This window comes from Aythya ferina, assembly GCF_964211825.1.
Source record: "Aythya ferina genome assembly, chromosome: Z".
Taxonomy (NCBI): Eukaryota; Metazoa; Chordata; class Aves; order Anseriformes; family Anatidae; genus Aythya; species Aythya ferina.
Window position 1 is genome coordinate 30,044,969 of NC_140299.1, and position 24,533 is coordinate 30,069,501.

General features: G+C 35.2%; 1 protein-coding gene across 13 annotated transcripts in view; it reads left to right on the forward strand.

The window, feature by feature from the left end:
* JAK2 (Janus kinase 2) overlaps positions 1-24,533 on the forward strand; it is a 90,756-nt gene that overhangs the window by 54,605 nt on the left and 11,618 nt on the right. For 12 of the 13 annotated variants that reach the window (XM_084504006.1, XM_084504011.1, XM_084504009.1 and 9 more), the window contains 16 exons: positions 358-503; positions 1,765-2,086; positions 4,161-4,280; positions 6,924-7,081; positions 8,528-8,639; positions 10,249-10,435; positions 11,147-11,274; positions 11,759-11,893; positions 13,393-13,480; positions 15,508-15,635; positions 16,474-16,612; positions 17,810-17,961; positions 19,020-19,170; positions 19,842-19,978; positions 21,755-21,944; positions 22,723-22,847. In XM_084504006.1, the coding sequence (XP_084360132.1) occupies positions 358-503; positions 1,765-2,086; positions 4,161-4,280; positions 6,924-7,081; positions 8,528-8,639; positions 10,249-10,435; positions 11,147-11,274; positions 11,759-11,893; positions 13,393-13,480; positions 15,508-15,635; positions 16,474-16,612; positions 17,810-17,961; positions 19,020-19,170; positions 19,842-19,978; positions 21,755-21,944; positions 22,723-22,847 (2,418 nt within the window). Of the gene's footprint in view, positions 1-357; positions 504-1,736; positions 2,087-4,160; positions 4,281-6,923; positions 7,082-8,527; positions 8,640-10,248; positions 10,436-11,146; positions 11,275-11,758; positions 11,894-13,392; positions 13,481-15,507; positions 15,636-16,473; positions 16,613-17,809; positions 17,962-19,019; positions 19,171-19,841; positions 19,979-21,754; positions 21,945-22,722; positions 22,848-24,533 lie in introns of all 13 variants that reach the window. The other variant, XM_084504005.1, reaches the window with a different exon arrangement.

Below are 24,533 nucleotides of genomic sequence, written 5' to 3' on the forward strand. Positions count from 1 at the left end.
CACATTGGTTTTGGAGAGGTGAAGTCAAATGGCACTTGCAGGGAGAGCAGTGAGATTGTGCAGCTCCATTCAACTGACACTACTAGGTGGAACTCTTTCAATGTGACTTTTCATTTTGGGCTGATAAAGTGTGTAACAGTATCTTCCACATACAGACATTGTCAAGATTTGAAAATGAAATATTTTGAGAACAGTTTCTAAGTGTGATGGTACCTGATATCCAATATGAATGTATGCAATTTTCTGGGGGAAAAAAGGTTCATTCAGAAGAGTACTGTCTTTAAATATAAATATATATTTATTGTTAAACAGCATGTCTACAATTTTAAAGTGCTTACTTGAATCTTTATTTTTCAGTGGCGAGATGATTTTTTGGATGGATGGATACAGATGCCTGTTACTCATGAAACACAGGAAGAATGCCTTGGAATGGCTGTTCTGGATATGATGAGAGTGGCCAAGGAAAGGGACCAAACACCACTGGCTATTTACAACTCGGTCAGGTAACTCCATACTTCATAACTGTATCACACCTGGTATCTGAAGACAATAATTTTACATACTAGCATCTGTGTTAGGATATTCAACTATTGAGAATTGATTTAGCCTAGCATAATGATTCCATAAATTTACTTTATAATGATGATTATGGAATCATTATTATTTCTACTGAAATCAATAGAAAGCTTGTATCACAGTAGCCATTCTTTGTTTTTCCATACATGGATTTTGTGTGCTTCAGATCAGGGTCAAATTCAAAGTTAGATTAAGTTTTTCTGGGCATCATACTGCAAAGTTCTAAAAATGTCCAGGGATAGAGATTGTACCATATTTCTGGTACTGATATACAGCTTTGAGCTGTACATCACCCTCACTGAAGAGGATTTTAATGTTATCTCATCAGTCTCCCCTCTGTGATACTGTTTGCACATTGCCTCTTGTCCTTTTACTATGCTTGTCTGAGAAGGGTCTAATTCAGTCTTCTCCATAACTTGTTATATGGAGACAATTATTAGAACACCCTGTTTGAGCCTTTTCTCCATACTGAACAAATCAGACTCTCTTAGGTCTTTTTGTTTTTATCAGGCTCCTAACTATCTGTAGCAGTTCTCTACTAAACTTGCTTCAGTTTAGCAGTTCAATTTATCAACGTAACCAGTTTCCACCAGTTAATTCTATCTCTACTTTGTGCTTAGCGCTCAATGGTTGTCTTTTCATGAAAACTAGCAGAAAGAGTTAAATAGAATGAGATAGACTTGATCAAATTACTCCTTTGCCCTGTAATAGAATATGGACTGTAAAACAAGAAGCTTAAGCAGGAACCAGCCATAGCATTGTATTCTACCACATGTAGTTTCAGCCAGGAAATCTTGCCTCTGCCTGTGAAGTATTCCCTTTACAATTTCTACGCTAAACAAAGAAACTCTGTATGTTGGACTTTTCTCCTGCTACCTTGCCTCAAATTTCAGTAATGACTAAAGCAGGCATGTCTGGATTTATGGAAAATAATGCATTATTTAATATATGTTGAAACTAAGCTGAGAGGGAAAAAAGGGAAAATGGAAGAAGAGATGGGACTGTATTTGAAAGAACATACTACAGACTGAAGAAAGGATCTTTGTTGTCCTAGAGTTTAAAAAGCAAGTCTTAATATTTATTGGAGAAGGTCTTTTCATGTTGTCTTGTTTAACACAGAAATAAACATCTTTGCTGGATTTAATGGGTAAAATCAGTAGGTTTTCTTTGCTGATCATGTATTCACAGCTACAAAATGTTTTTGCCTAAATGTGTGCGAGCAAAAATCCAAGACTACCACATTTTGACCCGAAAGAGGATAAGGTACAGGTTCCGCAAATTTATACAACAGTTTGGCCAATGCAAAGCTACTGCCAGAAACTTGAAACTCAAGTATCTCATAAATCTGGAAACCCTTCAGTCCGCCTTCTATTCAGAGGTTTTTGAAGTAAAAGAACCTGGTGGAGATCCTTCTGGAGAGGAGAGTTTTGCAACTATTGTAATAACTGGAAACGGTGGAATTCAGTGCTCAAGAGGAAAACTAAAAGACTGTGAGACCCTGGCAGAGCAGGTAATTGCTTTGGGTATATCCACTTTATTATTTTAATAATTGTGCAGTTTATAATGTGACAGACTGATAAGCTTATGTTAGAATTAGTTAGATCGAAATGCATGGTGTCTTCAAATTCTCTTTGAAATCTGGGTTTTAAGAGCTACAAAATACATAAATAAATAAATAAATTTCCCTGTACCTCTTTATTGCTGCAGCTGACTCCTACCAGTATCTAAGCTAGCAAATTTAAAGTGACATTTCTGTGACTATAGAGTCTATTTACTCTTTGTTCAGGAATTATATACTAAATGGATGAATAACGTGTGGTAACCTTATGCCATTGCATTTTTATTTATCTGTATTGTTTCTTTTGTGTATGGTTTCTCTGCATGACTATTCTTTTGTCAAATTTACCAGAAGCTGGTACTAACTCACAGCTGTATACCTTGAGAGTGTGGGAGTTTTCTAAAGATAAAATTAAAGGCAAAGTGAAGCAGATGTCAGTTTTTCAAAATAATTGCATCTGTTACATAGGCTGTTTTGATGCATAATGTGTAGCACTCAAGGCCAAACTGCAAAATAAGTGACATTTTTATGGTGTACAATAATCTGTAAAAATGCCACCTTTTCCTAAAACATAAAAATAAAATAAAATAAAATAAAAAAGATTACATACACAGGTTTGATAAGTTTCTTTTTCTTAAAATACTTGCAAATTGATGTTAGGTCCAGTTGCCTCCTTCAAAGCTGTCATGTGCCAGCCCTCTGTCTTTCCTGATTTGCCTGTAAGCACTAGCAATGTAGCTTCAGAGGGCAAGAACTAATATAAATGCCATATTCCTGCAATTTCTGGTTGTAGGTGTATACAGAATTTATGCATACTATGCCATTTGTGCATGGCAACCAAATCTTTAATCGGAATAGTGTTTCAATTGATCATTTTTCATATAGAGACTTCAGAATTATTTTTCATAATTGATAGTATTAGCATCCTCACTTATTGACAAGATGTAGGCTGACTATATTTTCATTGGTACAGAAGCCATTTATAAAATTGGTTGTGAAAATTTAGTAAAGGAGTGAGTCTGCCTGTAAATGTGATCATAACTCTTCTTTCAGCAAATGGTACTGATGAAAATGTATTGAGATGTTGAATTGAAACAGGAATTTAATTTTTTTTGAAGGTTTGAATGATACACATAGGGTAGGTTATGAGGAAATTTGTTTTGCCAGTTCACATTTCCAACAGAGAAATTAATACAGCTTCAGGAACTTCAATTCATTTGAGCTGATTTATGCCTGCAGATAATCATGGCTGTAAGACTCAGTAGAGATATTATACCTGTTTATGTAGTAGGATATGCTTGCAGCCATATAAATGGGGTATTCTGGTTTGAATAAAATGTTTGCTTTGGAAGAATAATTTTAGATAGATACATATATCTTTATTTAAGGCAGTTTCTTAGCATCTGAAGTTCCACAGAAAACAAAACAATGATATGACTTATGTGATTTACAAAAGGACCAGTACAAGTGATATGGAATATCATAGTATCAAAAACTACCTGAACTTGACATTAAAGGAAAATGTCATCGATTTCCCATGTGGTTAGGACAGGTTCTTCCTGAACCTTTTTACCTACTCAGAGATGAGTGTGGCTGAGAGGAAAATCTTCTCTTAGACCCTTTCTCCATCCATTCTACATCCATCTCAGGTAGCAGATTTTGCAGCTTGTGTCCGTGCAAATGAAGCCATGATGTTTTGGAATGTAACAGGCTATCCAGTCAGGATGCTTTTTTTTTTTTTAAAAAAAAAAAAAAAGTGAGAGAAAAATTGTGCATTGTCACAAAATTCCACTTTATGGAGCAAATATGGATATTTCCCTTCAAAGTTACTAGATCTTTGTGCATTTTTATTGGTGCTTCTAGTGAAGGTCCTATAAACACACGACTCCTTTCTTAAGTTTTAATTAATTAATTAAGCTTACAAGTTTAGAGCTATAGGAATTCTAATGCTGCAAATAGATGTTTTTTTTTTTTTCAGCTGAAGTTGATGTTGTTGTTAACTTTAAATAACCACCATTTATTGTAGGATTTACAAACATACTGTGATTTTCCTGATATCATTGATGTCAGCATTAAACAAGCAAGTCAAGAAGGCTCCAGTGAGAGAAGAATTGTGACCATTCACAAACAAGACAGCAAAAATCTGGTATATACATACTTCACTTGCCTATTTTTCTCAAATAGATGTTGCTTTGAGCAGACTGATTGCTATAGTATTTATGGTATTATATAGCCAGTCACCATGTTAAGCATGAGATAAAACTAAATGCATTTTGGCAATATAAGCAGCCTATTACAAAATCACTCAAAAGCCCAGAATCATAGGGGCTAGCAGGGACCTCTAGAGATCATCAAGTCCATCCCTCCTGCTAAAAGCAGATTCCCTACAGTAGGTTGAGCAGGAAAGCATCCGGGGGGGTCTTGAATATCTCTAAAGAAGGAGACTCCACAACCTCTCTGAGAACCTGTTTCAGTTCTCTGCCACTTTCACTATAACGAAGGTCAGAACTTAGAGCACTGAAGGAGCTGTGCATGGACTGACGTAGACACTTACCACTGAGGATGATTTCTGATACGCAGATCGGCTCTTTTGTTTAGAGTCTTAAACCTGAGTCTGTGTTTTTAGCTATCTAGCGTACTGTTTGTATGATGTCATGGTATGCTAGCTGCCAGTGACCAACACATTGAAAAAGACTTCAAGATGCTCTGAGGGAATGATTATACTTAGAAAATGTATATTTTCTAAAAGTGTAGGCACAAAATTAACATTGTTGCTTTCACTGTTTAAAATTATATGAAGGTCTTGGGAAAGAATGAGTACATGAGTGTAAAACAGAATACATGAGCATAAAAAATTGAGTTTCAGTTTGAACTCCAGCAATACACTTGAATCAGACTTTCCAGCAGGAGCAAGTGCTACATAATTGTTTCTTCCGTGACTGGTTTATGGGTCTTCAGGACTCATGATCTCTACCTTTGTGTGTCCAGAGGGCCTCCTGCTACATGTGTAAAAACTGCGTACAGCTTTTTTTGCACTTCTTTGTAAAAGTACTACTACTAATAATAATAAAATAAGAGCATTGATCATTTTTTAAGAATACTTCTAATGATTCTTTGGACAAGAAGGCATATGGTTTACTTTTACTTATGGTCAAATTGTGATTCACAATCATTTCATGTGTTAATGGCTTAGAATTAATGACTAATTAGAATTAGACTAGAATTAACACTAAGAATTTAAATGCTTTTCAATGTTTTTAATTGAAAAAGGGAGGATATCTGTGATATATATCTATGATGCCAGGAATATAAAAATATTTTGGATAGGTGAAGGAGAATTCCTTAACCTTGAGCCATGAAAGTTCTCTTAAATTCTCAATAGCAATAGAGCAAGGTTCTTGACTGCATATGTTTCTGAGGATAAAAGTAACTTTCTAAAGGCTTGTCGAAAAAAGCTCCTGAAGAGTAAGACAGAGTAGGAAAATGAAGTGCAGTAGCTTCTGTGTTGCTTATGACTTTCCTGTGGACATTTTGCACATCAGAATTAGCTGATGTCTAAACTACATGTTGTGATTTAGTTTTACCTGTTACATCACTAAAATTCATAACAAAAATGTATTTCACACAGTTTTAGGATACATGGCTCAATTAAAATCGCTGGAGTTGTAGATGTGTTGTTTGTGGGGTTTTCCAATCCGTTTGAAACAACTGGAAAGACCGTTGTTTACAGGTCCACTGTAAGATAGAATCTGAAGATTCCAAACAAGTTCTTTGCACTTGATCAAGAGCACCATCTTTTTTTGTTGCTGGCTGGCAGAGAAGTTGCCAAGGACTCATGTACAGCCACTATGTGCGTCTGTCCCCAGAGTCAGTCATGGGGAAGCTTGTGCAGCATGTACTAATAATGCTGATTGGCTATGCTGCCGAATGAAATCTAGTCCAACTTTGTAGATAATGAAATAACACTTCTCAGCTGAAGTGAAGAGAGCCTTTAATGCTCTCATCCAAGTGTCTTGGATAAGGAAATAGGGATAACTAATAGGGATAACTAAAAGAAAATAGTTTTTTTTTATGTATTTGGTAGTAATAAATATGTAGTGACGGATTTAATCTTGCACTGCTCTTACCTATGAAAGTATTGTGTATAGACCTTTACCATACCCAATTTTCCTTTGACCACGTTATTCTCCTCTCTGCTTCCTTCCATTGCACCTCTTTTCACAGTGGTCAAAGGTCAGCTTCTCTCTTTGGTCCAGCTTAAGTTACTAGCTTTTGGTGATGACTAGGTAAATTTTCAGAAAGGTACTTTACTAGAAATTTTTCTTTACTACTTGCGTGCAGCCCCATAGATCTTTGATAAGTAGAGGCTTCCCTTTAGGAAAAAAAATAATTACTGTGCTGCCAGTGTAGTAGATGTTTGCCATGCTGAACAGCATCTCCTCAGTTTTTCCATTTCAGATGTTCTCTCTTGTCAGCATCCCTTCCTACTTAATGTGTTTAGACTAAGGTTTTTTTATTTATTTGTGTGTGTTTTTGGCAGATTTGTGTTGGGTTTGAATTTTGAATGTTGAATGTTGCTGACGAGTTTTGGGCGCCTAGGAGGTAGAACTATGTAAACAGTAGTTAAAAACATTCTGGATGTATATAATGTACACGCATTTGTATCTGTTATACTATTGCCATATCCAGGAATTTTGCATTGCCTATTATGAATTTAAATTCTCATTCTCTCTCCCTCTTTCTCTCTCTCTCTCTTTTTTTTTTTTTCCCTCCCTTGGCAATTTAACAGGAGGCTGAATTTCAGTCTTTAAAAGAAGCTCTCTCCTTTGTATCGTTAATTGATGGATATTACAGATTAACTGCAGATGCCCACCATTATCTCTGTAAAGAAGTAGCACCACCGTCAGTGCTTGAAAATATCCAAAGCAACTGCCATGGACCAATTTTGTAAGCAATTTTTCAGCAGCATAACAAGTTGCTATTATTTTTGAAAGATTAACTTTAGCTGATTGTGAACCATGAAGGACATCCTGAGATGTGTATTTATTCCATTCAAGTAACATAAAATGCTTTACATTCTTGCTTTTATTTTTCACTTTTCAGAATGCAATACCTTCTAGATGTATTATTAAAAGTGAAATGAAAGATTGTAGTTTTAATTTCTCCCCTTAGAATTCATTTTTTTTCTTCAAATGAGACAGACAGGAAAATCATGGTGCTGATTTTTACTGAATTACAGTTATAATCAGGGCAGCAATGTATAATGTCATAGAGGATGTTATATTTTCACTGCATCCTCTAGCAATTACAGTATTTGAGGAGTAAAGGGGAAAAAGACAAATTCAATACCATTCCTGCAGGGTTCCTGCAGGAAGGCAAAGATTACAGTAAACTGTAATAAACTACTGCTAACCATATAAGTAGGAGGGTTTATTTCATTGTCTCCGTGTTCAATTTTGCTGTACTTTCAGGGAAGAAATTAACTGCTTTATATATTTTTTTTAACAGTTCATATAATATTGTTCTTTTTTTTTTTTTTTTTTTTTTTTGCTGAGGCACACATGAGAACTTAAAAATATTTTGTTATATAGAAGAATAAATGGGTATTTGCTTTAGCTACAGGAAGTTTGAAAAGAGAAATGCAAGATATATTCCATAAAACTATCACTGTCCTACTCTGCTAGTACAGAATGCTTCTGGAATTCTTCCAGTGACAGTAAGAGTGCTGTAACTTTCAGAGGATATGAAGGAAGAGAAGAATAGAGATGTCTACAGTTCAAATCCTGTTTCTTGCACCTTGCAAACCTAGACTAATGCTGTATATTGATCTTTATTTAGGGCTGTTTAGAAGGATGTGCAGTGAGCGTAGACCTTCCCAAGCCATTCTGTTCCTCATTCCCTGAAATGGATGAAAATAGTTAGCAAAGACTTGTTAGAGTGAGATTAGTTCTTGTAATAATAAATGAAGTTTTCTTTTTCATATCATATTTCTTGTTAGCCTTTTCCCAAATTAAATTAGTCATTTTCTGTGCACACAAATACTTCTCTAATTTTAGGTTGGTTGTTAGGCAGTTTTACCACAGCTTCTTCCATGATGGAGGCTGAAAGTCATATCATAAACCTAGCAGAATACTTAAGTCTGCAAAGTTTCTTATCAGGTAGATCACTGTGGTATTTTCAGTATTAAGAATTTTTAGTATGTTCTTCTATACACAAGCAGCCCCCCCCCCCCCCCGTTATTGGAAGATAAGTAGACAAAAAGATTACCTTAAAGGAGATTCTAGAACAAAGAACTTGAATTGGCCTTATATATCTCATAATAGTGTTCATCAGTCAATATCTAATCTTTTTTTTGGAAACTATGCAATATTAAACACTTTCTTTCTACTATAGCATGGACTTTGCTATCAGTAAACTGAAGAAAGCGGGTAATCAGACTGGCTTCTACGTTCTTCGTTGCAGTCCTAAAGATTTTAAAAAATACTTCCTCACCTTTGCGATAGAGGTTTGTATTCTGCCATAAATGGTATTTGCAAAATGTCTATTGCATTACAACAAGGAGTATGACGTGCAATAAATGATTGTGTGTCCTGTTCAAGATGTTCATGTGATGTGTGTATTTATTGTACTGCTACTTGTATCAGGACAATTTCAGGGTTGTGTGAGAAACATACCAAAATGCATTCATGGTAAAGAATTCTCTAATGGCACATAATATACACCCTGAAGATCAAGAGAGGGAGTTCTGGGTTTGGGACATGACTGTTGTACTGTTGTAATTGCTGAGGTGGTGGTGTGTAGTTTTCTGATGGTGGGCTGTTTGTTTTGTGTTTTTATTTTTTATTTTTTCCCACCACAGTTAGGCTAAGGTAGACACTGTTGATTCCCGTGGTGATTTGAGAGTGTCTGTCCTTCAGAGGCTCTTCTAGGTTTAGGTCTTGCCCCCATCCGCTGTGCTGGGCTAGTCAGATTATCTGGCAACTGTCAAGACAGATCTGTGTAGGATATCTGGTGTAGGGTGGAAGCCATGCTTGAAATGTCTGCAGTTCTCATGCTACTAAAGAGCCAGATGTACTTCTGCTCTATGAGATTGCAGTTAGTGATAAATACAGCACTTTAATTTTACTGTTACATAATTACATGATCTTGTTCCAGTATTTATTTTGTGCCAAAGATGGGCTTCTTTTAATTAAATTAACAGAGCTACCTTGTGTTTGCAACTAGGGAAGGTAGTAATATATGTATTTTCCTACTTGTTTGCAGCAAGCTTTAAAATTTACTAAATACTATCAGAAGTATGTAAATATCTGAAAATGACAAAATAATATTGATGCATGGATGGAGAAGTAAACAGCCCTTTTGAGACCAGTTTCAATAAAATTATATATCCTGTCAGTGAAGTGTGTTTGGTAGAATTTTTTTAGGCTGAGATATCAGTTTGACTCAAGGCATGCTCAAAGTCTGAAAGTCAATCCAGCCATTAATTGACCTGGTCATGTGTGGCTTTTTTTGTTTTTTTTGTTTTTTTTTCCTTGTTATTTCTGGGCAAGCATTTGAGATTCAGAATTTGTTGGAACATTTTTTCACAGCATTAATATGAAGAACCATGAAAGTGCCATTAAGAAATCCTGTCACTTAAAAATATCGAATGGGATTTTCTCAAGATTCACTTCAGTGCATACTGAGAATTTGTACTAGGAACTAATTGCTTACAAATGCAGGATAGACAGCAGAAAAAGTTATTGCTTCCAACATTTTTTCTTTTTTCTTTTTTTTTTTTTTTTTAAGACTACCCCTTGCAACCTTGAAAGGGTGAAGAAATTTTCATTACTAGGTCTGAAGGACCATTCCTATGATTCTTTATCTGTTTTCTCAGCTCCATCTTTGCAGATTCAGTAATGTTTGTGCTTAGCATCAGCATACTAACTCTAGTGATGAGAGTAGAATCTAGTTTTCTCAGAATCATTATTACATTGTGAGAACAAAATAACAAATCGTGGTAATATTTTGCTGAAGCATTCTTTCTTCAGTTAGAACAATGCTGTGCATTTAAATATTTTCTAAAGTACTAAATATTGATCTATTTTCTTTTAATGGGAAAAAAATCTCTGCAGCGTGAGAATGCCACTGATTATAAACACTGTTTGATTACGAAGAATGAGAATGGGGAATATAATCTTAGTGGAACCAAGAGAAGTTTTGGTAATCTTAAGGATCTGTTGACCTGTTACCAGACAGAAACTGTCCGTTCAGACAGCATAATTTTCCAGTTCATCAAATGCTGTCCACCAAAACCAAAAGGTAAGAGAAGGTACCTTATTTCTAAACAGGAGTGTTTTCAAGTTTTTGGTTAAAGATTTTAAAATAAAGCAACAGATAAATGACTCTCAGTTAAGTAGATGGCTTGTATGGGTTCTTTTTATTTCACTTACATATTTGTTCATCTTCTTGGTCAGAGTTTCCAGTCATACTGTCTGCCAAATTTTACTTCATTATGACGTGGTCTTCCAGAAGAAATTGTAGTAACTATCATAGTTTCATTATTAGAAGTAAAACCAGTTTCTTATTTGCAGTGGATTGTGTGCAAAAGCATTTCTTCTGCAATCAAGTGTTTTCAAGTCTTGAAAGGGAAAGAACTACTAAAAGTATCATTTCTCACTGTGGATAGATCCAAAAGCAATAGAAACAATAATGGCACGTTTCCAGAGAATTTTTTTAACTGATTGTTGACATGTGAGCTGAATAACACCAAGGCTGCACTGTGATTTAATCTTCTCTTAACACTGAAAAGTACACACTGAATAGTCCCTGCCAGAGGAGTGGTTTTTTCTTTAGTTTTATTAAATGTTTTCCTTTATGCTGTATGGATTTTTGAATAAATTGGTATCAGTGAAATATCTTATTTTTGTTAGATAACACCTTCTCATTAATAATCTTTCTGAAACAATATATTAATATATAATAGTTCTGTGTTGTATAACTTTATTTTCTTTATTCTCTTTCTTCACCCAGATAAATCAAATCTCCTAGTCTTCAGAAGTAATAGTGTCTCTGATGTACCTTCATCACCAACGCTACAGAGGCACAATAATGTCAACCAGATGGTCTTTCACAAAATCCGGAATGAGGACTTAATCTTTGTAAGTCCTTTAGTTGCTTCTTTAACTGCAGATTGTTGGTTTAGTATATACTAAATTTTTAGAACTCAGTATCTGTTTAAAAGAATCTTATCTGAACTAAGAGATTTTGCTGTAATCTTTCCTTAAAGAGGGAAGTAATTTTTTAATCTTTCTATTATTATTGATATTATTTTGTCCTTTTGACTAAGGTACTGGTTGTTTTCTGTACTTCAAGGGATGTCTAAATATATCTTCATAATAGCAACTCCTTCCTCTCTGGTTCTTGCAGCAATTTATTTCCTGAGACCCTTGACAAATCAATATTTTTTAAAAAATGAGCAAAGACTAGGTTGCTTCTTTGTCCTCTTAGTCTGACTCTAGAGGTGTGCTAACTGTACAGTTTTGCATACATGCGTTACTTAGAGTGGAAGTTTTACACCTTTCACAGAACAGGTAGAGATTTCTCATTTTCCCTGTCTTTTTTTTTTTTTTTTTTTTCTTTCAGGAAGAGAGTCTTGGACAGGGCACATTTACTAAGATATTCAAAGGTACAAGGAAAGAAGTGGGAGACTATGGCCAGCTCCATCAAACTGAAGTTCTTTTAAAGGTGCTGGATAAAGTGCATAGAAACTACTCTGAGGTTGGTGTGATTTTTGGCTGTTGTATAATATTTGTCCATCCTGTGTTACTTTTATTAAAAAGAACAACTTGAACATGCTATGTGGCAGAGGGTTGTTTGTTGAACCAAGCTCATTCTTGGCCTTGAGACAATGGGATTGAGACTTGCTCTGAGAAGTACTCTTGCGTGCTTTGTTTCTTCTCTCCTCACTTTCAGAGAAGTCATAGCTACCCACAGCCAGCCAGAGAACAGTTTGCTTGTTTTTTTGTTTGTTAGTTTTTTTGTACCATGCAGGTAGTACAGGAAAAACAGTTTGACTGCAGAATTGCCTGTGTCAGTAAATTCATTATATACAGACAAGGTACCAACAGTTAGAAAAAATACTTTCTTGATTTACTATCTTCAGTTTTTTGGAATGTTACAAATTCTCCGATAAAATAGATATTTCACATCAAGTCATAAAACATCAGAAATATTAACGTATGACACACACCCATTTGTAGAATCATCCATATTCAGTTAGGCTTCTCAGTGTTTGAGTGAAGCTGTGAGCAAACCTGAAACACTCTTCTGTACAAACCAGTACTCTGGTAATATAATTAATTTCAAGACTCTGTATGGGAAAATTTAATTTTAAAGAAATTAATAAATGCAGTAATTTTCACTGTTTATTATATATTTTGATTATGTAATCATTTCAAATTCCTGATTATCCTGACAGTATTTTCAGCAAGCCAAGAGAGCCAATCTGGTATTCAGTGAATTTTTCAACTGCTTAGTGCGAATTCTATATTAAAATCTAAACAAAAAGGAAAAGACATTTCCAATAGCTAATATTCATAAGCATTGTATAGACATACACTTAATATTTGAAAACAATAAGCAATATCCTGTATTTGAATTTAGAGAAGTTAACATTTTCAAGTTAAGTGAAAATCAGATGTTAAAGGTACCTTAAGAATATAGAAATATAATCACCTGAAGGAAAACAAGCTAATTTTGACCTCGTCTTACTGGGGAAACAATCAGTACACAAGCAAGCTTAGCTGGAGATACAACTGAAAAGACTAAAAAATGGCTAATGAAATAAGTGTCTGAAACTTTCCTGAGGAGGTCAGGTAAGGTCTCACAGTATTGGACGAGTGATATAATAGTTCTTATCTTTTAACTTAATAATGTTCTTTGAAGAAATAAATTGGAAACTGAATAGTGCATTATGAAAGATTAAATTGGAAACTGAATAGTGCATCATGAATTTGTGCATTGTTTACTTAGTTGAGATAGAAGAAATGATTCTCTTTAAAATGTGGAGATACACCTGCCTGCAGAAATAAAGATCGCTAACCTCTCTGGAGTGTGGATTGTTATTTAAAAGAAAACAAAAACAAAACACAGGGTCTTTGTATTGAGATAGGAGTTGAAATGGTTTTTAAAATATCCATGGTTTTAACAAAGTTTTTAGAAATAATGTATTGCAGTTTGCTTTCACTGATTTATTCTCTCTTCTTTCTCTTTCTAAGTCCTTCTTTGAGGCAGCAAGTATGATGAGCCAGCTTTCTTACAAGCATTTGGTATTAAATTATGGAGTCTGCGTGTGCGGAGAGGAGAGTAAGTAGAAATAACTTGCTTTTTTCACAAATTTTATACATCTGTCATTAGAGTTTGCTGTTGGAACCTTGTAAAAATAGGGAAAAAATTAAAACAACCTGTTCCCCACAAAAACTCTACAAACGTTAATAATAGTAAAAATTTATTTTCTGCAGAATTAGAATGTCTGTTTAGTTTAACCTACTGCATTGTAACTATTTACTAGTATGTTTCTAAAAACACCCGATATGGAACATCCATCTATATGATGATGGAATAACAATCTTCATAATGAAATCTTAATTTTGGACATCTGTCCAATTTTTGTATGCTGTCTTTGAATTCACATTGTTGTATCTCACTTTAACAGTTTCTGTCTTAATTCAGTCTTTGGCAGAGATGCCAGTTTGCAGTAAAAATATGTTTTTTTTCTGTGATTAGCAATCTGTAACAAACTGAAGCATTTTTACAGTAACTGTTTATTATGTAGACAGCAGGCTCCATTCAGAGAGAGGGCATTTGCAAAGCAGGCGGGGGGTGTTCTAGTGGACGTCACTTCTCTTAGCAGGTTGGAAAAGGCAGCATAATGTGTGGCTGAGAACTTACAATACCACTTTCTTTAAAAAAAATAAAATAAAATTGCTTTCATACTTTATTCATGGAATCATGTACAAGGACAATATATAAAATCAAATGTAAGGAGTGTATCGTTTTGAAATAAACAAAAAGAACAAACTAGTTACCTAAGAATGGATGCGGTTGCTTATTTTTCCTTTAGAGCACAGTTGTCATCCATAGTCTGTTTTAATTCTGGAGACAAGAGGCTTGCTACATTTTAGCAAGAGGCAGAAATTTAGCAGAGGCAGAAATGGGAAGAGAAACTGTTATATTTTATTCCCTGTCAGACATTTGATGTACAGATTTGAGAATAATTTCTACATGTAATCATGTTGTTCTTATAAAAAAAAAAAATCCAACTACTAAATAAACATTGTGAAAATCAGTTTGTTTTCATTAACTAAATACAATACTGGTAGTTTCTGGTGTCTTCAGAGTCTAAAAAGCATGGCAATGTGAGCATCCTCTCTACAGTTTCCTGAGGACAGGAAGCAGAGAGGCAGGTGCCAGTCTATCAGTGATGACAAGACGTGTGGGGATGGCACAAAGCAGCACCAGGGGAGATTCAGACTGGACATTAGGAAAAATTTCTGTGCCGTGAGGGTGGCCAAACTCTGGAACATGCTTCCTAGAGAGATGCCCCAAACCTGTCAGTGTTCAAGAGACATTTGGATGTCTTTATTAGTATGTTTTACCCTTTGGTCAGCCCTGAAGAGGTCAGGCAGTTGGACTAGATGATCTTTGAAGGCCCCTTCCAAATGAACTGTTCTATTTGATTCCATTCTGATCTTGCAGCTGAAGGCAAGAGTTGAGTCATGCAATTTGAAGCTTTGTATAGGAAGTGTTGAAGACTGTGTAGCAGTATGAAATTCATCTTGTTTTGTGGGTTATTTGCTGCATGACTGCATGGAGACATGTGTCATACATATACATTTGTTTTTTAGTGCAAATTTTTATTGGTCTGTTTTTAAGACCATCTTGTTTCAGGAATAAAAAAAAAAAAAAAAAAAAAAATTCCAGTAAGATTGCAGACTGTAATCAACTAAGAAATGAGTGACTTGAAATTTTGACTTATTACATTCATGTTACTGTGCAGTACTGTGTTTGTCAGAAGCGACATTATTTATTGTGCCTGTGGAGTGAGGATGGATGCTCACCAGACTTGTTAAGGCTGAAACCTATTTTGCAAAAGAATGATTTAACTCTTGTAATTTTGCATTTTAGAAGAAATTAGTCAAAATTTAGCACCCTGAAGAAATGTAAATAGCATAGAACATTTATGGCAATATTAAGATGTCATATAAGCTTCAATTTATAGTGAATTCACCAATATGTATCAAAGAAAGTGGTCTGTAATGCTTGGATAATGTGTCTGCCTGAAATTTCATTTATTTTCTGTTAACTGTTACTCTTTTAACATTTTAAATCAGATATCCTTGTACAAGAGTATGTGAAATTTGGATCCTTGGACACGTATTTGAAAAAGAACAAAAATGTTATCAATATCGTGTGGAAGCTGGAAGTAGCCAAACAATTGGCATTAGCTATGCATTTCCTGGTGGGTTGTTTATTCTTCAGTTTTGTTAGTGGTTGAATTCAAGTGTTCCAGGTTAATGTATATAGAAGGTCTAAGCCATTACCCTACTTCTAGAAACTAAATGGGGATTGTGAAAATAAGATGACATTTGTGAATAGCCAAGGACAGACCTTTGTACCATATGCAAAATGTAGTTTTTTTCTCATTTTTTAAATACTTCTTCATTCATTTTGAAATAAAAACACTTTTCCAGCAATAATTCTGGAAAAGTTATTTCTCCAGCAATAATTTTCTTCCTGCATTTTCCACCTCAGCTAATGGTTCTGAACATATAAACGCTTTCCTGGTAGTGTTAGTAGCTAAGCACTGGAAGGAAAAAGTGTTTCCCTGTTAAAAGGGCCAGTACATTCTTTTTGCGCATTAGGTACCAATCTTCTATCAGTTTAAATGAGCATAAAGACCTTTATTTGAAACAGGATATGTGATTAGATTAATTTTCCTTTTAACAGAATCTAACTGTTCTTTTAGGGACATGGTTTAGTGGCTGGCACTTGTAGTAGGGTAATGGTTGGACCAGATGAGCTTGGAGGTCTTTTGCAATCCTTATGATTTTATATGTATCATATATAATGATAGCTATTAACTCAAAATTTTATGTAGATAATTAAAATGAAAGTAATTTGGCTAGAAACTGTTAACTTTGAGAGGAACTGGTGAAAGTTCTGAAATTTGGTGTGCCTTATCTATGATCGTTATTTGTTTTGTTTCCCTCATGCTGTGAAGTACTGATTTTTTTAAAATACCTTTTCAAAGGTAGTTTTTTTTGTCTATATATAAAAGATGCATTTCTGTTCATCAGGAGGATAAAGGCCTTGTTCACGGAAATGTCTGTGCAAAAAACATCTTGCTTATCAGAGAGGAAGACAGGAAGTCTGGAAACCTTCCATTTATAAAACTAAGTGATCCTGGCATCAGTATTACAGTTTTGCCAAGAGATAGTAAGTCTTTGTGTCAACTTCCTTGTTTATTGCTTATGACTTGAAAATTAAGCTTTGTTTGTGTTTTTTTTTTTTTTTCTTGTCACCATTGCTGTCATAATAAGTTACTTCATTCTTCTATCCCTTTAAAATAATCCCTGCAGTTCTAGTCAGCTGTCACACAGTTATCCATTGTGGAAATGTTTCCTGCTGTCCTCAATCTGAAGAAGTATTTTTCACTGGTAGTGCTATTAGTATACTATAATGTACCACAAGTAAGCATGCAGGTTGCTGCTGGAGTAAGCATCCTATTATTGATCAGGTTTCAATTGAAAATTAAGTTAAATTATCTCCACTGCATTTCTTGGTGAATACCTGAAGTCACTGACGATACTAAAAGTAAGCCTCTGCCACTGAGGCTGTTTCATTGCTTTATAAACAGCAAAATTAATTCAGTCTAGAAGAACCATATAGTGTGTGCAAGATCATTATGCTTGCAAGATCATTATGCTAATGAAATTGAAGTAACATTATTCTTTATATAGTCTTTTTAATGGAAAAACAAACATACGTTAGATTTGTTGATTCTATAGATACCAAAAGAAGTAATGCACCTAAGATACTGTAAGCAGCGTAGTGCTATTAGTTTCCAATTAATTTTTCCCCTTTTAATATAAGAAGCCTTCATTAATCTTACAAGATCTCACTTTAAGAAGCTTTAAATCTGCATCAGCGCAATACCATATTTAAGCCTCTTATTAGAATCAGTACCAAAAGTTCAAAAATCAAAAAGTAGGGAATTTCTCACTGTGGCTCCTTTATATTGCTGCACCATAATGTGTCAACAACTAGTAAAGTACTTCTGGCTCTTTGCAATCTAGTTACTTCACAGAAGCTACTAAACCCTGGTAACATTGGGGAAAATGTTAAATCAGAACAAAAATATAATCTGAAAATAAGGTTTACAATTTTTGAGAACATTAGTCTAATTTTATAATAAAATCAATGATTCTCTATTTGGTTTCATAAGTATTATTTTTATAGATATTCTGTAGCATTTTCTAGGAAAGAACAAAAACTTGGAAAGGCATTAAAAACCTCTCACAGAATGAAATACCTATGTATACTAAAATAATTTTTACTGAATCAAATATGTTATAAAATTTTCTAGTTTTATTATTGATCTTAACATGTTGTTTCCATTGTGCAACTGCACAGTTCTTCTTGAAAGAATACCATGGGTTCCACCTGAATGTATTGAGAATCCCAAACAATTAAGCCTGGCTACAGATAAATGGAGTTTTGGTACTACTTTGTGGGAAATCTGCAGTGGAGGAGACAAACCTCTGAGTGCACTGGATTCTTCAAGGGTAAATATTACTGGATCTTCAGTAATAAGTTGGATACTTAACACATATGCTGCTATAACTAATCAGCATGTAAAATGGTGTGGTCCATGACCACTGTAAGCAAAACTATACTTTTACTAGTAGGCAGTGATCAGAAGTGATGATTTGAGGATGGTTTTTATGTTGTTGCTTTTGATTTTTATGGGGACAAGTACAGTTTTGGCCCTATTATCTTGCCCACATTTCTGTTGCTTTGTTACAACAGTATATAATTTTAAAGAAAAAGCATTCCTAACAATGTACATGGCTTTTAATTGGCATTATTCTAGTTACGCTGTTACTGAACACCTTACATTCTGTAAGATTGTGTGTGTTGCTGACAATTCTATTTTATCTAAACCATAATTGTTAACTTTGTCTTAACATGAGGTGAGATGTGTGAGGGAATTATATTCCACAGAAAATACTACTACTTCTGTATTTAATTACTCTGTAGTTTGAAGGGAAAAGATGATTACTACTCTCTAAAATGGTTTATAGTATTATTATAAAAGGACTACTACTTCTTACAAAGTCTCATCCAGTTTCCCAGGTGTTGTAATCAGCTCTTACAAGAAACTCCAAGGTCTACTTTAGACCTAGCTTTTAGATATCTGTGTATTTCAGAAGTTGCCCTCCTGTCTGCTACTAATCCACATGCTTTTGTAATAATAATGAAGCTTTTTATATCTAAAGAAGCTCACATAGCCCAAAGATGGACAAATCTTTCTGTTGGATTCATCCAATTTAGGTTTCATGAAATTACCAACAAAGGAGACACCATCTTTCTCATTATCTTTCTCTCTTACCTTCCACCAGTAACTGCCTGGGAATTTTTCAACTCATTACTCTAAATTCTGCCAGTTTTGCTACATTGTCAGTCTTGGCTTTTGATGTAAATTGGTCAGATGTGCACGTTGGTGAGATAAAAAGCCTAGGCTGAGAGCTGTATTTTTTGGTTGCTTTGGTCAGAATGTTATGGTTACCGCAACTCTTTGTGGCAATATATTAAGGTGTTTTTTATCTCTCTTTAATTACAGAAACTACAGTTTTATGAGGACAGACACCAACTTCCTGCACCCAACTGGACAGAGCTAGCAAACCTTATAAACAACTGTATGGATTATGAGCCAGATTTCAGGCCTTCATTTAGAGCAATTATACGTGACTTGAATAGTTTGTTCACTCCAGGTGAGTCCAAGTCTGTGATACAACAAGAATACACTAGACAAAAAGAACCCTGATTTCTATTGTTTCACTTTCACATAGCGCATTCAGTTTTGAGATGTTAATCTACAACCTCTTTCGAAAGCAAACACATAAGTTAGCAGTATTATATTATTACTGTTTAGGTTGCTCTGAGAGAATACATTAAAAGTTAGCATTATTATTCAAAGCAGTTTTTTGGTTTGATTAGTATCTATCTTAAATTTTTTATCTCCTAACCAAGAATACTTGTGAAGCTGTTTTGTCTCTGAAAATAGAAAGACATTATTTATTTTATTAAGAGAAAGATGCATGTTATCACAAGCACTTGTGAGGTTTTCATTTCTCTCCTCCACAGCTGTGGGGTCACTGCACAATAGCTGTTAAACTGAAGTACAATAGGCCTGTAAAAAATTGTATTTGGAAATTACAGCAAGACTCACTGTGAGTTAAGAGAAGGTATTTGGCTGTTTGGTAATAGCTCTTTGTCTCTATGGCTGGAAATTACTATGTAGAAATTAAGGGGATTGTTAATATTCCACTAAGCTCAGGGTATGCCTAGCAGAGGTAGAACATGCATTGTAATATTCTTTTTCATTTTCCTTTCTGCTTCTCTGTGCTTTCTTCTCCCTTTCTTTATTCCTCCTTCCCCTCAGATTACGAGTTATTGACAGAAAATGATATGTTGCCAAATATGCGAATTGGCGCACTTGGATTTTCTGGGGCTTTTGAAGATCGGGACCCAACACAATTTGAAGAAAGACATCTTAAGTTTTTACAGCAACTTGGCAAGGTAGGTTGTTTGGAAATTCTCTAAATGCCCAGAAAAGAAACATCTTTTTCAGATATCTTCTGATGACCCCATATACATATGACATTGAACACTTCAATTACAGAAAGTAATAATTTGAGTCACAACACGATTTTCAAGCTCCTTTCAATTCTTTTTTCAGTTTCACAAGGTAATTAGATAGGAAAAAAGTGGCTGGTCTCTACAATGAATCCAATCACACTGAAAGGCTAATTTCTCCAGTTATTTCTTAATAATGCTGAGCTGTTGTGGTTCAACTCATCAGGCAACTAAGCACTATACATCTTTTTGTGTACTCCACACCCCTGCAGTGAGATGGGGGAGACAACTATAGTGTGTGTGTAAAACTGATAAAGACAATTTATTAGAACAGAAAAGGAAAACAACGATGATGATAATACACAAAGCAGGTAATGCACAATGCAATTGCTCACAACCCACTGACTGATGTCCAGCCTGTCTCTGAGCAGCAGCCCCCTACCCCTGGCCAACCACTCCAGTTTTTGTTCAGTATGACATCATATGGTATGGACTATCCCTCTGGCCAGTTGGTACCAGCTGTTGTAGTCATGAACACTCCCACGTTCTTGTGCACCCCCAGCATCCTCATTGGTAGGGCAGCATGAGAAGCAGAAAGTCATTGTCTCTGTGTAAGCACTGTTCTGGAATAACTAAAACATAAGTATGTTATCAGCATTGTTCTTGTCCTAAACCCAAAACACAGCACCCAATCAGCCACTAGGAAAAAAATTAACTCTATCCCAGCCCAAGCCAGGACAGCTGCATCTGAAACTTGTTTTTTGTCAGATGTGATTCATTTGAAATTGTTCCAGAGTAATCTTGCATAGAACTAGTGGTTTTTTTTTTTGTACGTGCATATTCTGGGATATCTACGTATACAGTCTCTGAACTCAGTAGTGTGTTTGAGATATATGTAAACCTTGAACATTTTAGACTTTAGAAGTCATCATTTCACTGCTAGTTTTGCAAGTCATTGCAGGCTGGCTATGGAAAGCATGCCTAGATAGATGACTTAGTGTAGCTGACAGTGTTACCAAAGTATCATTTTTCCAGAATGGTCTCTTGCTTTTTTGTATTGCTATTGGCATGATAGATACATATTCATTTGACTCCAAGTACTAGGGAAAACAAGTCTGAAAGCAAAGTAGCAGAACTACTTTTATTTGCAGGTGATTGTTGACTTTAAACAACAAAATGGCAGAGGGAGAGGAACAGAGTTGTAGGTAATGACTGCAAAAAAGAAGGTAAAGAAAATCTGAACAGAGAGAAGGAAGAAAGTAGAACAGAAAAACAGCTTGGGAAAAACTAAAACAACCAAGCAAACAAAACACAAAAAACAGCCAGGAGAAGCCTTAATGTGATGTGGTTTTGCAAGTTCAGGAAAAGAGCTATCTCAGAAGGTGTCATGGAATTGTAGATAGAAATTTGTGGAGAAGGGGGAGAAAATAAATGTAGGTCACCCTCCTTTCCTCCAGTGCTGTTTGCTTCCTTTCATAGAGCGTGTTTCTTATAGACAGTTGTTACGGAGCTGTGACCTGTGATCGTGCACTCCTACCTTTTCTCAGGTAGGGTTTGTGGTATTTCACTTAAATAATTGTCTGGTATTACATAAAACTTATTACATAATTGCATTATTTAATGCTAGTACATTGAGCACTGAGGCTATTATGAACATTTATTAAGAAAGAGAATGGTGTGGACTCATTTGTAATTCAAATACTTCTACTTCTGATCTAGGGAAATTTTGGCAGTGTTGAGATGTGCCGGTATGACCCCCTACAGGATAATACTGGAGAGGTGGTGGCTGTGAAAAAGCTGCAACATAGCACAGAAGAGCACCTTAGGGACTTCGAAAGAGAAATTGAAATACTTAAATCTCTGCAGCATGATAACATTGTTAAATACAAAGGAGTGTGCTACAGTGCAGGTATGTGCTATACTGAATACACCTTCAGCAATGCACCTAAGCATGCATACTGCGAGAAATTCAGAGAAATAAGTGTTTATGAAAGTTACCCATTTTCTTTATCTTAAAGTATGAAAGTCTTCCTAGAAATTAATTTGGGGTTAAATAGGAAAATATAACCATTTTTTAACTGTTGGCTTTTTTGTCACTTAATGTGATATTCCAGAGTGGATAATATCACTTCTCATATAGTCTGTATAACAGGAGACAGGAAGAAATTTCAGAAACAGATTTATTTGAGTTAATCGTTCATGGTGTTGAAAATGAGTGAAAACATGTTTTTTTGCCCAAGGTCTTGAGAAAAAAAAAACTGTAAGAGAAAAAAAAAACAAAACACAAAAACTTGCGTTCAAAATCTGACTAAGTTTTAAAGATGGTAAAATTGCAGAACAGGTGATGTCAGTTACTATTCTGAGTTTTACCTCAGCAATGAAGAGGAATTATATAAAACAAAGACACATATGGGTGGCACTTCTACTTTGCTTTAGCAATAGAAGCTGAAGTCATGATGAGGTGATATGGATCCACATTATTGCTATGTTTAAATAAATGGCAATTCTTTAAAAAATGCAGTTAACTAACAGATGAAAAATTGCTTAGTGATGAACATATAATAAATTGTGTGTTTTGGTAGTAAGACTTCTCTATTACTTTTATTCGTTTGTAAACACCTATTTCAAAACTTTGCATTGGAAAATGACAGAAAAATTATATGTTTTTTTTGCTGTTGTCATCAAAGGTCGTAGGAATCTGAGATTAATTATGGAGTATTTACCGTATGGAAGTTTACGAGATTATCTGCAGAAACACAAAGAAAGACTGGACCACAAGAAGCTTTTGCTGTATGCATCTCAGATATGCAAAGTAAGAGGGCTTTCAGATGATTAATATTTTTCAACAATATCTCTCCATTTTGTACAGAAATCAATTGTTTTGGTGTATCCCTTATTGTTGGGCTGCTAGCAAAGCATAGACCTTACAAAATAGCAATGCATATTCATATATTCAAGAACTTTACAAATTTCTGAGTATCTCAGTGGTATTGACTCATCCATCTGCTAACTGAGGGAGAATATTTACCTTTTATTTTACTGTTTGTTTAATTCATATTTTCATTCAGAAGAATTAAAAACTCTTTTATTCCTAATGAGAGCTGGAATAGAATTTTGGAAGAGTTCATATACTTGTCCAAGCAAACACTTTTTGACATACTGTAACTGATTTTTCAGAACTTAGATATTCAGCTATAAACCACTATTAACAGTATGCATATGCTTAAGACATTTTCTTTAAAATGCAAATACTCTTACCTTATTAATCTACTGGAGCAAAAATATATGATTTTTGTGTGAAGAAATAGAGGCCATGGATGTTCACAAAGCTGTAAAAATTAGTCTCACAGATTAGCCCTGAAAATCCCTCATAAAATTCTGAAAAGAGAGGCAAAAATATGATCTCCCTTGTAGCTACTTCATTTCCTCAGAAGCAGGGTGTATACCTGCCCTAGATTTATTCTGTTGTTGTGCTTGAGATATGAGGAACATGGACACTATAGATTTCTCTGCGTGTTCAGCAGCTTGAATAAAGAAAGAAAAGAGCAAAGCAGGCAGATAGACATGCATGCACACACACACACCACGCACACTCTGCTCTCCCTGTTCCCCTTCCCCAAGGTAACTTCCATTCTCAGTTTTCCACATCAAGCATGGAAACAGTAGGTTATTTAGTGAGTATTCTTCAGGGTATGTAGCCCCTACATATTTTCACATATAGTAAACTTGTGTCCTGCCACATTCAGGGCATTTTCTGTCTGCACTATCCCTAGAAAAGGCCTAACAAGAACGAGGCAGGAGAGTCTCTGCAAAAAGCAAGATCTTCTCCAGGCATTCGAACTTTTCATCTGGTGAACACAGCTTGATAGTTTCCTTCTTGTAACTGGACTGACTTAGTAAACCTTTTAGCTGCTGAACCTGGAGCATGTCCAGATGAATGCTGCATGCTTCTTTATCAGCCGATTCTACGTATTCATGTATTCACTGAAATAAAGCTAGGTGAGTTGTCTCCAGCAAAGCCTCCTAGATGGGCAAGCAGTCTGCAACAGAGCTGAAAACAGGAAATGTTTGGTCTATGGCAAGTGTCAGTCTTCTCACAAAGAGGAAGTATTAAACATGTGACTACCCACAGAAAGAGGGTTCAAAAAGTCCTCTTATCAAGGGGTCCAAAGCAGTAAGTTTCTCTCTAGTAAAAGGTCTCAAGCATTAGAAATTCTCTCGCTATTTTTGCCACAAAATAACTTGGTATCAGTGCTGGTAAATCACCTTAAACAACCTTCCTTCAAGCAAAGATCTGGAAAAGTCTAAAACTCAGCACCACCTAGGAGGAAGGAGACTGAATTTTTCATAGAACAATCAGGGATTTTTGAACAGGCAAAAGCAGCAGCCGCTTACTTGTTTTATTCTGTAGCCATCTCAGCAGACCCTGAGGGATCAGAAGATATCTGCACTGTTCATTCCCAGAAGCAGCTGTGAAAGCTTGTATTTGCAAACCTTC